The 18,026-nt window shown below is 37.3% G+C and overlaps 1 protein-coding gene across 6 annotated transcripts in view; it reads right to left on the bottom strand.

The window, feature by feature from the left end:
* Nucleotides 1-18,026, bottom strand: part of DIP2B (disco interacting protein 2 homolog B) — a 220,652-nt gene that overhangs the window by 55,314 nt on the left and 147,312 nt on the right. For 2 of the 6 annotated variants that reach the window (XM_072797923.1, XM_072797920.1), the window contains exons 5-10: nucleotides 11,446-11,658; nucleotides 8,638-8,793; nucleotides 8,034-8,153; nucleotides 4,552-4,749; nucleotides 2,759-2,850; nucleotides 760-870 (exon numbers count right to left, since the gene is read on the bottom strand). In XM_072797923.1, the coding sequence (XP_072654024.1) occupies nucleotides 760-870; nucleotides 2,759-2,850; nucleotides 4,552-4,749; nucleotides 8,034-8,153; nucleotides 8,638-8,793; nucleotides 11,446-11,658 (890 nt within the window). Of the gene's footprint in view, nucleotides 1-759; nucleotides 871-2,758; nucleotides 2,851-4,551; nucleotides 4,750-8,030; nucleotides 8,154-8,637; nucleotides 8,794-11,445; nucleotides 11,659-18,026 lie in introns of all 6 variants that reach the window. The other 4 variants (XM_072797922.1, XM_072797919.1, XM_072797921.1 and 1 more) reach the window with 3 other exon arrangements.

The following is an 18,026-nucleotide window of genomic DNA, read 5'->3' on the forward strand; positions in this document are numbered from 1 at the left end:
TCACTTTAAAGGTATCATTATGAAACCAAACAGCCAACTTAATAATTTAAGACTAACCCTATGATTTCCTGACTAATCTAAAGATGCTATATCCCATCAATCTGAATTTCAGGGATGTTAGTAATTTGTTTTTTTATTTCTTTCAGAGAATAACTGTTTTCTTGTAAATCCACAATCTCTACCATATTTGTCTTTATCATGATCTCTGAATAATGAACTGTATGAGAAAAATTAGGGTCAAGCAGCTCATGGAGAAATCATTTGGTTAAACCTAAAAATGTGCTACATATGCTGCACAGGCTCATGTGTCATTAAAGTAAATCTTATTCCTCAGAGCAGTGATAGCCCATCACTGTATCAGCCTTCAACTTAAGAGAAATGCTAGGTTGTATGATAAAATTCAAGGAATCCCTTTACAAAAAGGTCTCACTTATTGTAAATGTGGATTATCTATAGTCTCAAGGAAGGAATAAGGCTCCTCTTTATAAATGGTAATTGTTGAAAAGTAAGGTATGCCCACACAACTTTTAAATTTTATACTATAAAAATTCTAACTTTGTTGAAAAAATAGTTTTTTCATGAAACATAGTAATAATAAATGTTATTTGTCTACAACTCTCATGTTTTTAGAAAGTGAAGCAGAGTACTTAAGAAAATGGCTAGGCTGTTTCTAATGTCATGATGGAGTCAACTGATCTAAGAACCCGATGTCCAACGTGTCACGTCAGGCTACATTCCTCTCAAATTTAGCAATGTTACCTTTCTGGTAAGAGGTACCTCTATAGGCACTGGAATCACTTCTGCCAGGAGACATCCGTAAAAAGCCACCATAAACATGACTGGATCATTGTTGGGGTAAACCAGGGCTACCTAAAATGAATAATTACATTCAGTAACAGGAATAAAAACAGACTAATACTTTCAGTGCCATTTTCTAAGATAAACATATATGACATGTACACAAACACAATAAAACTATTTAATACCTAAAGAAAATTAAGTTATGGAGAAAGATGCACAAATCTAAAAAGATTTCTATCACTCCCATGATTGTACTAGACATGTTTTGGAAACTATCATGCAATTCATCATCATCATAAGAAAAAATTTTGACTGAATTCTATTGGTGATTGAGCAGTTAACAACTCACCTTTAGTAAGTTAATTACTTGTGAAACCGAAGGCAACTTAGTGCAGGACTAAAGCAATAAAATAAATGTAATGATTCTCTCTAGATAGGCCAGTGTACTCAAGAATAAGCCTTAAAACTCAGAGAACTCACAGGATTTGACTGACTCAATTGCCACTGTTGGGGCAATTCAAGGTTTCTTATTTTTTAATGAGTTCATTGCATTAATCCTTACTTAACCAACAATGCAAGTACTCTAGTATGAAGGCATTGGTAAACGGATGTAAGTAATACTGCCACAAGCCATTATGGTTAAAAAGTTAATTTTTTTTTTAATTTTTTAAATTTATTTATGATAGTCATACAGAGAGAGAGAGAGAGAGAGGCAGAGACATAGGCAGAGGGAGAAGCAGGCTCCATGCACTGGGAGCCCAACGTGGGATTCGATCCCGGGTCTCCAGGATCGTGCCCTGGGCCAAAGGCAGGCGCCAAACCGCTGCGCCACCCAGGGATCCCAAAAAGTTAATTTATCTACAAAAGATAAACAGTGAAACCCGTGAACTATGTTCAAAACTGTGATCTCACCTATAAAGTATCACAGGGATAACTAACTCTTCCTAATTTACTGAAGGAATGCAAAACCACTGAAGTTATGATCATCGTGGAGCTTGTTACCTGGCTCAGATGTTCACAGATTAACATGTGAAACTTAATTATGCCACTATACTCTTGTTTCCCCTTTTACTTTCAATTCCCTTAACTCACTCCCAAGATAAGTTTAATTTTGAAATTGCTAATCCCTCCTAGAGTTCTAAAAAATACTAATTCCACAAAACATTTAAAACAACCCATTTCCTTCCTGCACACAGGTGTCCATAATGCTAGGAAGACACAGGTTCAGTGAGGACTGGGAAATCCTCATGTGTCACAGTTCTAAGTAGAAGCCACCTTTTAGATGCCTTTTTCCACAATGCAAAGGTATTTGTAAAAGGCTAGTTCAGGAGGTGCTATGTCATGAGCCTACTAAAAAGAAGTCTGTTGAATACTTGGTGTTTCATTCCACAAATGCCAAATTAAAAGTAATGTTTGAAGGTAAGAAGTCATCAATATTAAAAAGTCATTGATAGGAAAAAATCTTCAAAAAGTTAAAAAAATTGTCTAATGTCATCTTTGATTAAAGAAGAAATTAAATGATGCCATTTAATTTCTTCTTGGAACATAGGTCTCCCTCTCTCTCTACATAAAGCCACAGAAAATGTTTTTAAAAATCTTATGGGGCAATTTGTAAAGGGAAAAATCAGAGTAAACTTTATTGCTCTTTTTGTTGTCTGATTATTGAAATATTTACTTCCAGAAGGAGTTAGGTTCCTCTTTCTTTGTATTAGCATGAGAGTTTACTGAATAGCAGTTACAGAAAGGGACGTGTGAATTTCCTTCTATCTATGAATACAAGAATTACCACCTGGCATTGAGCTAACTTGGGTTGGAACCGAACCATTTGCAAAGAATAAGAGTTACATAAATTGTGCTGCTGTGTATTAAAAATTCAGAATGTGCATATTAGAAAACAATAAAAAAAAAAAAAGAAAACAATAAAACATCACCTCCCTAAAACCAAAAAACCAATTACCCTGTCTCCAGGTTTTAATACAGGTTCATTTTTGGTCCCCAGTTTATTAAGCAGTGTGTAGGCCAACTTTAAACTTCTGCTCCACAACTTTCCTGGAAAAAGAAAAGAATCATATAGAAAAACACAGGCCTACCTCAACAAGGGTGCACTCAGTTCATTACATTTAATAAGACAGTGGCCACTTCCAAATGACTCATTAGACAACCATCACCCCCAACACACAGAAAATGCTTTATATTCACTTGAGTTTACAAAAGCCAGTCCTGTTTCCAAACAAAAGGAAAATATCACCAGATGCTCATTTTGGTTTAGATAATATTTCAAATTCTTTTGTGAAGTGGTCTGAATATCTTTAGAAATGATTTAACATGAACCAAGAACATTTAAAGGGAAGGCAACAATTTTTATACCAGGGCTGAAAATCAGAAGACTACTTCTGTTCTAAGCTTCTTCTGAAGAACCACTTACATATTTGGTATTAGATACTTGAGGTTAACTGCAAAGCAAAAGTATGACTCAAATGATTAAGCACATGCCACTGTATTTCAGTAAAAACAGACAAAATGGGAATTAGGTGAAACATGTGGATATACTCATAGATGTTAAATAAGTATGTAAAGATTTGGTCAGCTAACTGCTTTACGGGTTACATGGCTGAAATTAATATATAGCTTCTGAAATGAATGCTAAAAACCACTTTTTTTGGGGGAAAAAGGCATATTCTTTCCCTCTCTCTTCTCCCTCCCTCCAAACACCCTTACAAATTCTTATCTTAGATTATGTAGGAAGTGAAAAAGAAATCATGTCATTTTGAATAGATATGTAGTTTTACATCTAACTCATTGAGAGGGGCAGCTAGGGTTTTAAACTCACATCAATCTGTCTGGTTCTTTAAATAAAAACTATTTTTTTCCTAAAATTATTCTATATCTAGATTACAGACAATGTGCTTCACTTCTGAAGGCAAAAAAGAATGTGTTTGAATAAACTAGTACAAAATCTCACTGCCCAGGTTGAATCTATTCTTGTTAAAAATTGAAAAATATGGGTGTCTGTGTGGCTCAAGCAGTTAAGCATCTGCCTTCAGCTCAGGTCATGATCCCAGGGTCCTGAGATCGAGCTCTGTGTCGGACTCTCTGCTCAGGGGAAAGTCTATTCCTCTCCCTATTCCTCTGCCCTTTCTGGCCACTCGCACCCCCATTCCAGTGTGCACATGTGCATTCTCTCACAAATAAATAAATAAAATCTTTTAAAAGATTGAAAAAAGTTATCTTAAAGGAATTTTTTAAAAGGAAAATAAGTTACTTTAAAAGTTACTTAAAAAGGAAAATCAAACTTCAGCTGGGGTGCAAACACTAAACAGAAAAGTACCAATTCTTTGTTCATTACAGAATTTTGTGCCCATTCTAGCAAAAGGTAGAATGAAATGTCAAAGATCTAAAAAGTAATCAGTTTCAACTTTTTAGATAAAACTTTTGGATTTTTTTTTTTTAAATATATCCTGCCCAAATGTCTTCTCTAAATCCCTTCTAATATTAAATCATTAGTGTATCTACAAAGCCTCTTTCTTCCTTCTGCTCTTTCAAATATTAGCTGCTTTGCAAATAGCATTTAGCATATGAAAATATTTGGCAAGAGCTCCACTTAGAACTTAGGTTCCTATTAAAATAATTTAAAAGATCTGTTGAAACACAATGACAGCAATAGCTAAATATCAAGATCAAAACACTACCAACGGTAATCTGAAGAACTATTAGGAGAAAAGGAAGGAGCTGGGAATCTTGCAAACTTACCATATGTGAGAGTATAAACTGGTTTTCCAGTCACATCCAGTGCAGTCAGACAGGGGCATTTTGCTTGAGTGGTGCCCCAGCGCTGCAGGGCCGACTCAAGAGCAGGAGGCCAGTTACAGATGACTCCTAATGGTTCCCCCTTCACAGGGGTCATCTGCCGTCCCTCAGGCTTGGGCTGGTTGGGGTCTGGCTGAGGTACTGTACCAAAAAAACCCCCATGAGTTATAAAAATATTATCTGAAATACATACAGATAGAAACTAACACAATTTAGGTCCCTAATATCAAATATAATTCCCTTTTCTCTTCAACTTTATTTGGTTTTATTCTCTGAGAAAAGAAATGACATTGCTAGAAATTATGATAATCCACAAACTGGGCCTGAAGTTATCTTCCCACATAATTGTGAAACCATATTTAATATATTTTATGTAACAAATCCTGACTCTAACAAAGCAAACCAGTGAACATACAGAAAAGCACAGAGCATACATTTCTTTTTAGTAATTTTATAATTTTATGCAACTTGTTTTTAAATCCTTATGGTTTGTGTCTGATGTTAGAGAGCCAGGTTCCACTTCCCTGGGTTATATTTGAAAAAGCATGAAACATGAGTCAGAAAGCTCAAATTTACATTTATGTTTTACCAGTGTGACCTTAGGCAACTTGAGTTACTTGAGCCTCGTTTTTCCTCATCTGTAAAATGGGGGTAGTAATACTTCTACCACAGGATCATTATTACACTTGGTCTTAGCCAAAAGGCCAAGGAGCAATCACAGGGTCATTAATAAACTCAAACAGAGAATGAGCCCAGATGACAGTGTTCTACGTCTCCATACCTCTGTACACATCTCATCTGGCCAATCCCTTTGCTTCTGGTATACCTGTACTCATCCTTGTCAGGATGCAGCTCAAACAGCACACTCCTGGAAGCTGTCCGCAGTCATTTCTTCCTTAGTGCTCCCCCACTATGTGGTTGTCTACCCTCATTAAAGCACTGAGGATCCTCAAGGGCTTCTTTTACTGTGTAAGCTTTTCTCCCCCTAAGGCTGACAGTTTCTTGAAAGAAGGCATGGTTCTTTGTCCTCTTATTGCCTACAGTTCCTAATACATAATGGTAGCTCAAACGATGTTAATTAAATTGAACTGAGTTTGGGGGAATGAAAGTGCTAGATTATTAACATGGTCATTCCACTTCCACTGGAGGTGAATAGTATTTCATATTTTTTCATATGAATAAAACAAAAGTCCTCTTAATTTTTCTACAGTGAACAAATATTATTCAAATAATAAAAGGCAAAAAAATTCTATTTTCATAGCAGGAAAGATAATGTACACATGGAGCAAAATCAAGTTATTTACTGAGTGCCAGTGATATGCATAGGATGTGATAAATACTGAGGAAATAAACGCTGTACATAAATGTTGAACAAACACTTATTGTTTCTCTAAGGTGCTAGGTGCAAGGAGCACAGAGTTTGGGCCCTCACGAGGTATCTGGAATGCAAGGGGGACACACATACATACACAGAGCTAAGTAGAGAAATGTGAGCAGTGCATGACAGACACATTACAGGGAGGGCAGAAGAGTCCACATCACCCAACTTAGAGGACGGAATCCATGCTGTGAACTTAGTCTTGAAGGAAGGGTAGGAATTAGCCAGGTGAGTGGGAGATGAGACAGAGGCATAGAAAGGAAAAGAAATACAGTCAGCAGCAAGTATTAGATGGGCAAGTGAAATAGGAAATAAAAATTTTATTTTATAGCTCAACCTCATGACAGATTTGGGAAATTTACTTAAAATGTTTTGATTCTTCTCCCTACTAAAACATAAAACTAATGAAATAGCTTCACTTCCCAATTCACTGTCCTAGGTAAATTAACGTTTCAGTTGCCCTTCTGCTTTGAATATTCCCAGACTCTAAACCACCATATTAATTTTTAAAAAGGCAGGGTGGTGTTCTTAAATAGTTTCGTTTTTATGGACAGACCGTATAGATGGTAGGCATAGTCTTCTGGTCAAAAAAGTGTGTACGTTTTTGCCATCCACTGGGCCTCAATGCAGACGCCGGGGGAAACTCACTTGAAGGCTTCCAAAGACATGTGGATATTTTTCTTTTCCAAAGATAATCATTATTTTAAAAAGCAACTGTCACCTATTTAAAATTGGTAGAAAGCTGTTAGTGCTCTTCTGCCAATGAAAATTGTTCAAGTATGATTCCTATTGAACCTGGACCTTCATTTGCCTGGTAAATACACAGTGCGGGAAATACTGCAGAGGCCAGTACTGATATGAACGTCTTGAATATCAGTATATGGAGAAAGATGTCCATAGTTGAGTGAATTTAGTGACTCCTAAAGAAACATAAAGTCATTTTAACCTCCTATATCAGACTGCTTGTTGCTTCTGGCTGTATGAAGTGGGCTGAGACCAGATCTAGTCTATTAATGTGCCTAGTTCCATTAACATGCCCAAGGTGATCAAAGCCTCCTGTATTAGTCTAAGGAGGTTAAAATGAACTACAAAGCTACCAAGGCTCAGTTCTTTTGACAAAACCCTTTGTTGGGTAGATCTGTTCGTCACCCAGCTTCAATAATCACCAAATGGCCACCTTCATTTCATCTATACTTCTACTCATTCAACTCCCAATTCTTCCTATTAAATTCCAAACATCACATGATTTCATCCATAAATATTTGTTAAATTATTAAATAAATAAACCACTACCACCACTTCCTCTACAAAGCTTTCCCTAACCACAAAGATGGGACTGATTTCTATTCTTTCTCCCAGCTGCTGTATTAATTGATACATACTTATTGGCTAAAATATACTTTCATGTACATATATTTTAGTACCAGTCTAATGTGTAAATCATATGAAGGAGTGGCTATATTTTCATAAATCTTTGAACTCTTTTCACCATCTTCCACACTGTCCTGTAGAAAGCAGATATATGTGCCGACTGGCTCATTTAACAAAAGGATTATGTTATATCTATCAAAAAAAGACTGGGCTTTTTTTTGGGGGGCTGGTTATTTGAAAGGATTAAGGCAGGGTGGGAAGGAGGAGAGGGACCAATACAATAGTGAGAACTCTCTGACAATAAGATCTGCAAATGTCTCCGACTGGGCAAATTTTTTAGATCAAATTTGACATTTGTATTCTAGGATACTGCAAAATGTAAATAATTTTTAAAATTTTGTATTTGGGAAACTTCCTAATTTCTAACAGCATATTTTCCAAGGATAGTTCTATGCTTCCACAGTTATCTCTTTGCCTTTCTCTCCTCTTTCTCTTTATTTTGTACCTGAGACCTGAAATATAAATGATCCTTAGGGAAAGAAGAGCAGAGAACTATGAATTCTTTCAACAAAAATGCTGCCTTGTTCACCCTTAAATCCTTTGGTATCTGACATGTAGTAATTGCTTAAGATTTGTTTGTTGAAGGAAAATATGTCTTCGGTATTAATACTACTACCTTCCACAATTTCTTCAGAGTCATCCACAAAAAATTCTTTTAAGGGAGGCCTTTTGGGTCGTTTCAGAGTGTTTAGAAGCTGCTGGATTTTTGTGGATACTCTGCTACTGACTGGAACACCTATAAGGGGAAAAACAGTAAGTTAAAACTCATTGATTCTAGGGCTATCTTAGCTTCTCAATTCTCTTAGGAGTTTTAATGTCTAATGAGGTTTGGCTTTTGCCCTATTTCAACTGGGCCAAATAGGTACAAATATGTACACGACAAATTTTATTGAAACATAAAACAAATATGGTACTATTATTAATACCCTGCTTACAGATTTCATCTAATCCTCCTTTTTTTCCTTATAGCATTCTTTTCCCCCCAATACTCGTTTTTTTTTTTTTTTTTCCAGTATCTTTTGACCATGCAGACTGTCTGAACAAGTAACAGCGCCATCAGGCTGTTGAAAAGAGGGTGCTCCAGAGGACATGCTGACCGTGTTAGTGGGCCAGTGGTAGAGTTCTGCAACTGCTTAACCACTTAGGTGCTGCTATTCAGGATGTGAATTTTCCCAGTTCAACAAATATCTTCTATTTAGCTGCCCAAAAGAACTCCCTACCATCAGCTGTATCCATAAGGCTGGACCTGTTGGATCCTTTGTGCATGCCTTTAACTATCCCCGAGGGGGGCAGATCAATATTTGCTGGGCGCATTGAGGAGGATGATGATGAAGAAGAGGTAGTTGTAGTGACATCGGGGGGAGCAGAGAAATTTTCTAAGAGGGGAGAAAACAAAATTTAGAATCATATTACATTAGCAATAAAAATAAGAATCTTTAAATTTTTGTTGTTGTTTCCTAACAAGGAAAAAAACTATATAAACGGCATCAACTGTTATAAAATAACCTCTGAAATAAAATTCAACTGGTAAGATATAATGAGAGAGCAAGAGGGCATATCAAAATTATTACTTTAAAAAACACGAATAGCCTTAGTAAGAGCAAATCATATAGCAAATGTTCCTGAAAAACATTCTTTCCTACACAGAAAGTCTGGTAACAATCCAATGTCAATAATCATAATAAAACAAAACTTGCCAGTGACTTCAAAATGAGAACAAAGTGAGTATGGTCATAATGCTACTAATAGTCTAGTCTTGAGCATTTCTTCATGTTTATGTTGGCTTATCTATCATGTTTCTTCTTCCACTGAAAATGGAAGGAGTGTTTTGGGAGTGGGTCAGATCCTTCAAGTTTCCAGGTGAAGAAAACCAGATAAAGCCCACTTCCAATTTTTATAAAATAACCAAGAACCTCGGATCTACTTGACAAGGTTCTTCCCTTGATTGAAGCATGATTAAATAATGTTACTGTACTCTGCTTAATGTAGAGATTCTTAACATTGAGAAACTGAATGCCACAAATTGGAGGAGAGCCATTTAACAGGGATATGTTACAAAAAAACTTAGCAAAACATCTGGGGAAGAAAAGGAAAATTAGAGGAAGTAAAATATGATTCACAAGAATAACAAGCCACTCAAAACTATAAAAAAAGGCAAAAAGCAAAATGTAAACAATTCCTAAAATAAATTTGGGAGTAAGGCCTCTAAGCCCCAAAAGTTTATTACTAGTTCAATAGTTTTTAAAGTTGTAAATATACTAGCACAAGTATATTACAGTATACCTTACTGTAGGATAATGTGGTAACAAAGCATTAAAAAACAGGCACTTTTATTTGACCCAGCAATTCCACTTATTGGAATACATCCTAAGGAAATAATCAGACAAATGCACCAAGTTGTGTGTTCAAGGATGTTCATTCCAGCAGTTTCTATAATAGCAAAAAATTGGATACTACCTAGATGTCCAAAACAGGGGAATGGCCAAATAACTAAGGCACAGCCATATAATGGCATACTTTGAAACCATAAAAATAATAGTATAATTCTATATTAATGATATAAAAGATGTTTGTGATATACTACTACAAAAAGTAGGTTATGAACACTATGTTTGGTACAATTTCATTTTTGTATAAACAAGACCAAAAACCTTACACTATTCATATGCAAAAAAGTCTAGGAAGATATACATTAAAGTGTATCCATGGGAAGTGGGTTTATAGATTACTTGTTTTTAAATCTGTATCTTCAAGTTTTTCCATGAGGAAGACGAATAGCTTCTGTTAGAGCAAATACCCAACTATCTCATAGTGTTAGATAAAATGGTTTCTGTGAGCACCTGAAGAAAAAACTTTTCATAGACTAGTAGAAGCAATAGAAAAAAAATATAAAGTCAGATGAAATCATCTTGTTAACAAAAATCCAGAGTTAATTGGGTACTAGGACAATTGGGTACTAGGTACTTGTTTTTAATAAGTGAAATTGCTCTCTTTAAAACAAATGTAGAAATAAAACCTGGCCCAACCATGGCTCTGTTGCTTGCCCTTCCAAACAGAAGAGATGGTAAGCATGTTCATCTGTACCTGCTTTAAGAGGTTCAGTGAATTACAGAGCAGAGCCAAGAGTGCAAGACAAGACACCAGTTGTTGGTACTTAGCTTTTCAATGTGGGCAACCATACTCTTCAGGTAGCTATGTTCTTGACTAATTACAGGCTTGAATTACAAATTTTCTAGGTTTTTCGTTTCAGAAATCAACTAATAGATTACAGATATATATGTATATAAAGTAATAGAGAAAGGTCACTGATATGAAAATTAAGACACCACAGACACATGATGTTCAAATACATTACTTAGTGCAGTATGTACCAACCAATTTAGTAAAAGCGGAGATCTGAGTTGTATCTTTACCTGCAGATGTCACAAACTCTTTTAAAAACACACACAAAAACATAAAGCAGAGCCAAGCAAAAGCTACACTCCATACAGGAGCACTGGCAGCAGGCAGCAGCTCACAGAGTACCAACATCCGCAGCCTGCACACCCCGGTTGTAGCAATAACACAGCAGCAAGGACAATAAATCCAGTCTTTATGCTAAGGACAAAGGGCTTCACTGGTATTGTCATAGGGCAGAATTTGTTCAGGTTTTATGTGTTTTTGTTTGAGAAAACACAGATAACAATCCTGGGAAAATCTAAGATGTTACATATTTTAACACTTTTTAATATATGGAATATTCTCCAACAGGGATAAACTCACACTAAGACTGGTGTTATATCTTGCAGCTTGAGTATTGCTTATGGAAATAGCTATGGCTTCAGGTGGGCAATGCTATGCACCAATAATGCAGATGATACCTATCATTCCAAATGTATTGCTGGTGTTTCCATCTTTGCCCCATTAATTGTTATGTTCTTTCTAATATTCTTAGGCCACTTTGAAAAACCTAATACAAATCATAAACTATTTCCTGGATGCTGGGAATGGAACATAATTTGAGCTTCTTGGGGAGATCCAGCTCCTACCTATTCGAGTATTGGCAAATACATCAGCTAGAGACCCACTGGTTCCTTTGACCTCTCCATGGGACAGCGTAGAAGATGCGGATGAAGAAGTGGACGATCCCTGAATTGAACGGTTGATCCAGGACTCAGCATTCTGTAAGCTCTGTTGCAAGGCAGCAGAGAGCGCAGCTTGGCGTCTCAGAGAGCCCTCATCCTCAGAGGCCGAAGACGTGTCTGTGTGGAATTAGAAAAAAAGAAGTTCTCGATCCTGCCTAGAACAGAGACCTTTCAGTTCTTGCTCATTGATCATACATTCAATTTTGACACCAGCAAAATATTTGCATTCTTTTTCTTTTTAGAGAGACAGAGAGATTTGGTGGGCAGGGGAGGGGGGGTGTTGGAATCCTAACCAGGCTCCATGGAGCCTGATGTGGGGCTTGATATCATGACTTGAGCCAAAATCAAGAGTCGGACGCTTCGCCAACTGAGCCACCCAGGTGCCCCTATTCACATTCTTAATGTAGATTAGTATGTAAAGTTTCTCAAGAATCTCAAAGGAAGGTCTATGGACCAAAATCTGCAAAAATAAAATAGCCTAAATCTATAAGTAATTTTAAGTTCTTAAAAAAATCCCTTTCAGAATATTTAAACTTCATTCACTACTTTTCTGTTCTGAACTTAATCAGGATCTAAATTCTTCTGGCTTATCTACTTATATTCAGTAATACTGAAGTGTTTATATATCTTCCCCAACCTCTTAATTAGAGAACCTTGTGATAGGTTGCTACCCTGATTTTGACAAGTACTTATTAATTAGTGTCTACTCAAGAGGAAATTATCTTGATAGGGTGATATAAAAATTTACTTTTGTTAACAACAAATTAGGTGTCAAACAGTGAGTTAGGTGCTGGGGAACTAGAAATGGAATTAGAAACAATGCTTAGCCTGGTGCTTTTGTGATTTTAGTGGAAAAGTGGTCACTCAGCACATGTAGGCTTTTCAAACATGACAGGAGATGTCTCTGATCTGCATTGCTCTCCTTAATTCTCAGGGAAGAATTATGAGAAATTTACTGATGTCTGTATTTCCTGGCTTTGACTTCAGGAAAATAGGCCTAAATTAGAAAACCACACTGAGAAAAATAAAAAAGGAAAAGTTCAACCAAATATAGGATAGTCAAGGGAAGCAGAAGTCAGGAATTTTTTTCAAGGCTCTCAGCTTAGGAGGCATACAAGTTAAAGGAGCATTTGGTCTGATCTGAGATAAACCCTTCTACATGATTTTTGGGGGTTATAATTAATGGCCTGTATATTAAATTTCATTCAATTTTTTTTAAATTAAATATTCTGTGGTTAGTCCTGAAGAACACTCTAACTCACGTGAAACTGTAGGTATGTGTTCTGCTTTGTTTCAAAAAGCCAAAGAGAGGGGTGCCTGGCTGGCTCGGTAAGTAGAGCATGCAACTCTCAATCTCAGGGTTGTAAATTCGAACCTCACATTGGGTGTAGAGATTATTTAAAAATAAAATCATTAAAAAGACAAAAACATAAAGAGCCAAAGAGTTAATTAGCACGGCTAGAATGCCTAGCACTCCACAATGGAAATTTGAACCACAAAAGACCTAGAAGCCAAATTCTGCAGCCAGAGCAAGCAAGGAAGTTTTAAGATAATGACCAAATCCTGGCTTCCTGCTCTGAAGCACCTCCAACTTATTATCTCAAATTGAAGGAGATATGAGGCCTAAGACTGATTATTTTTACAATCAACTTCTTAACTACAATATGTGCTGGAAACTATGTCAAGTTCTGGGGATTCTGCGATACATATGTTCTTATGAGACAGCACCCTAAAAAGGCTTACGATCCGGTACAGGAGACACAATCCCACAGACTACCTCACAAGAATACAAAAGATGCTAAGAAATGGGGTAAGCAAAGGGTTTCACAAATGGGTACCAATCTTAGTTGAGGATTTTAAGAACTTCTATGTAAATGAAGCAAAGACTTTGAGTTGTAAGGGGCAAAAGATGAGGCTGGAGAGGTAAACAGTGGTCAGACCCCAAAGGATACATCAGTGAGGTTCTTTAAACGGGAAAGAGATCTATAATGTAAAAGGAGAGTGGCTTAAGGAAAATATAGAGAAAGAAAAGTAACAGCATCTGTAACTTTTTATTTAAGGAAAGAGGTTTGTATCATTTCCAAAGAATATTCCAACATTTCAAAGGTACCTTAAGGGGCAGAGATTTTTTGTCTTTGTAAATGTGCTAAAGAAAAGAACGGGCAGGTGATGTGGGACAGGCGAATCTGACCCTTAAGAACAAAGTACTTTCAGGGTTATACATCTCAGGACCCCACAAACTCCACTGATTTACAGGCTGTCTTTATTGAATCATTTATTTTAAACTGCATTAAGTCTAAAATTAGAATAATCCAATTTTCAGACGAGAGTAAAACCAGTATTTTCATGATTAGGTTTATAGAAAATTGGTTTCACTGTTTCTATATTGGATCAATTATGTAATTAGGTGTATTGTTTCGATTCAATTACCTCATTTGCCTGCCAGTCCTTAGTGTTTAGTGCCTACAAGGGGGGCCGGCTTAGTGTGGTGGAAAAAACATGGCCTTGGGGTCTATCTTCTATTTGAACTCTGGTGTCCTCCCCTTATGAGCTATGTGACTTAGGGATGAAATTATCCATCTGAGAAGGCTTGCCGGCTCATCCCTTCAATAGGTACTACTAAGCACTACACTAGTTAGCAGTAATAAAATGGTGAACAAGGAAGATATTTCCCTATTCTAGTAAGACTCAAGAGCTTTATGGTGCAGGCACCCAAGGAAGTGGGACCTCAACCCTGGCCAAAATGATAAGTAGCTCTTGGTTCTGAGGGCCATGGAGGTGAGGGGAGCAGGGTCAGGGAAGGGAACGGCATGCGAGGAAGCTGGGAGGGGACAGAAAACAAAGCACCTTTGGAAAGAAACGGGACTAGCTCAAACTCAGGATGCTACACTGATGACAGATGAGGCTGGACAAGCGGACAGCACTGGGCTGCTATGGGTCTTTGTGCTAACTGCAGCAGAAGATCATGAAATGAGACAATGTCCAGAAGGCACCCCCAGCAGTAGCAGCATGTAGCGGTTGGCCAGTAAACACTAGTTCCCCATCTCCTCCCCCAAGTAATCCACCCTGTGTGAGCTTACAGGTACAAAAGTGGCTGTGCAAAGCTTCCAGCTGATTCTACATTAAGATCACACAAAATGTTATGTACTGCTCTGGGACTGTATATTTTTACAAACAAAAATGAACTCTTTTTTAAATATTTATATGTTTATTTGGTAGTTTTTTGGGGATTTGTTTTGTTGAGTCACTATCACCCAGGAAACTGCAGTGGACTAGTAGAAATTTGGGTAAGATTTCATAAAATCATTTTCCCACTGCTCTGGTTGAACATGAACTCACAACTCTTATTTATCACAACTAAAGTTCCTTGACTAAACTCTAATGTAATGAACACAATAGGTCCTACAGAAGAGAAAACAATCTTAAAAATGCAGTTTGCCCTTCAGTTTACAGTTGGTGTGATTTTAACACAGCACCATTTTATACTGATAACCAGACGCCTCAAATTCACTTGAGCCTCAAATCCAATTAGAAAACATACAACAATTAGCTTGTTGGTTTTAAGGGAAAGGAAGTCCTGAATTTACTGTCTTTAACTGTTGTAGAACTTTTAGTCATTAGCCACGTGTGGAAATGGCATCCCTCTTCTTCGTATAAAAAAGATCTTTTATATCTAAAAATGTTTATTTTAAAAGCTTAAACAAAAAATAAATAAATAAAAGCTTAAACACCCACCAATTCCACTTACCAATGGAATAATCTATCCATTCCACTCCCGGGTATCTACCCAAGAGAAATGAAAACATACCAAGGACTTGTACCTGAATGTTCACAGCAGCTTTATTTGTAACAGGTGAAAACTGGAAAGTACCCAAATGTCCATCAAGAACTGAGAGGATAATCAAATTGTGGTATATCTATATGACAGACTACCACACAGCAATAAAAAGGAATGAGCCTCTGACATATGCAACATGGATGAATCTCAAAATCATTGTGCTGTGTGAAGTATGAGACTTTCCCCTCCCCCAAAAAAGTACAATGAAATATGACTCTACTTATATGAAATTCTAAAAAATACAAACTAAAGTATAGCAAGAGAAAACAGATCATAGGGAGGAAGAGAAGTAGGATTACAAAGGAATTATGAGGAAATTTGGTGGATGGGATGGTAGATAATGTTCATTTTCTTAATTGAGATGGTTTCATGGTTTTGCTATGTTGATGTTTAGCAAAATATACACTTTAAGTATGTTTATTGTGTGTGGATTATAATTCAATAAAGTTGTAAGAACTAATTCAAAAAGATTTATGAGGAAGAAAATGGTGCCATGGTGGGAGGATGGTAACATCTCAGTCAGTCTATACAACCTGACGGGTACTGTGCAAGTTGAACATGTTCCTGGAAAGACAGTGCCTACCACTGGGTTCTGATAACTGACACCAAAATCAGGCCCAGACATCAGCTTAGAACAGTAGCTAGGTCAAGATTCACTGAAAGAAAGATCTCATCCTAACAACGACTACAAAATATATCACATAAGTGAGGCCAAGAAATACCTTCAAAGAACAAGTAAAGGAAAAACCACTAAGATAGTGCATGACTCCTGACTGGCATAAGTGGCCTGATCATTAATGTCCAAACTGGAACCCTTCTGAGAAGGAGTACTCACTGTCATTAATTACTCCAGGGTCACTCTACCTATATAAGGGACCTCCAAACACAGTTTGTCTAGGTATTTTCCCATGTCTATGGAAAAAAAAAAAAAAAAACAGTACACAAAAATAAATTAATATTACAAATAATACTGTTGCCCTTTGAACAGGGGTTAGAGGCACTGGCCCCATGCATGGTGGAATGTCCAAGTATAACTTCTGACTCACCCAAAACTTAACTACTAATAGCCTACTATTGACTAGAAGCCTTACTGATATATAAGCACTCAATATATATTTCATATATATATTATATACTGTATTCTTAAGGTAAGCTAGAGAAAAAAAAGAAAATGCTATTAAGTAAATCATAAGGAAGAGAAAATATATTTACAGTACTGTAAAAAAAAAAAATTCACATAAAAATGGACCCTGGGATGCCTGGGTAGCTCAGTAGTTGAGCGACTGCCTTTGGCTCAGAGCATGGTCCTGGAGCTCCAGGATCGAGTCCCACATCGGGCTCCCCTCGAGGAGCCTGCTTCTCCCTCTGCCTGTCTCTCTGCCTCTCTTTCTCTGTATCTCTCAAGAATAAATAAACACAATCTTTAAAAAAAAAAAAAGAAATGGACCCACACAATTCAAACTGTGTTGCTCATGGGTCAACTGTATTGAGGTAAGAAAAGAGATTAAAAAATATATATATATATATTGCCTATCTGAAAGTTAGATCAAACATGTTGCAACTGCTAGAGCTCCAGATTTACCACAAAATATTTACTTGACACTATGGGAGAAGGAGAGGCAATGTGCCAAGTGGTTTAGAGAATAGGCTTTTTAGGTCAGACTGCTCTGAATTCTGATCTTAGCTCTGCCACTGAGAGCTCTTGGGCAAATCAGTTCTTACAGGCATTAATTCTGCTGTTTGCTGTTGTTCTTTTTCTATTGATTCTCTCTCATGGTGTTTTCTATTTTTGGACTGTTTGCTCACAAAATCCAGCGGATCTTTATCTCTGGGAATCCTAAGTTCCTGGGTCGAGGTTGTATCCTTGTAGAAACTATTTGTGTCCCAAGGTTATTATCAGTCCAAAGACCATTTTTTAATGTTAGTTCTTACCAGGCAGTATAGTGAAACTCAAACCTTGAACCCACTTGACCCCAAATTCTTAGGGAAGGTCCCAGCCCCCGTTATCCGAAGGCCAGGCACAAGGCAAGCTTTCTTCATAACATCTTCTTTCGCTGGTATGTTAATTTTTTCTAGTTCACTCTTCTGCTGAAGATGTAAGCCCCTCCAGGGATCTAAATTCCAACCTCCAACCTTATTATTTTTTAAGTAAGCTCTACGCCCAACATGGGGCTCGAACTTACAACCCCAAGATCAAGAGTCATATGCTCTACCAAACTGAGCCAGCCAGGCGCCCCCAACCTCTAACCTCTTTTTTTTTTTTGAGATTTTATTTATTCATTCATTCGAGACACACACACCCACACCCACACCCACACCCACACCCACACACAGAGGCAGAGACACAGGCAGAGGTTGAAGCAGGCTTCACGCAGGAAGCCCGACATGGGTGGGACTCGATCCCGGGTCTCCAGGATCATGACCTCGACCGAAGGTGGCGCTAAACCGCTGAGCCACCCGGGCTGCCCCAACCTCTAACCTCTTATATAGGTTCAAGGTTTTATCTCTTCCATCCTTATAGTAATTAAAATTTAGGCCTCTTGTTTCCTGCCTTCCTGCTCCCCAGGACAGGGAAAGTGAGCACCATCTCAGTACTCTGATGTTCAGTGACTGTTCTCTCCCTCTCTTGTTCCTGTATGGATTTAAA

Source organism: Canis lupus, chromosome 25, assembly GCF_048164855.1.
Source record: "Canis lupus baileyi chromosome 25, mCanLup2.hap1, whole genome shotgun sequence".
NCBI lineage: Eukaryota > Metazoa > Chordata > Mammalia > Carnivora > Canidae > Canis > Canis lupus.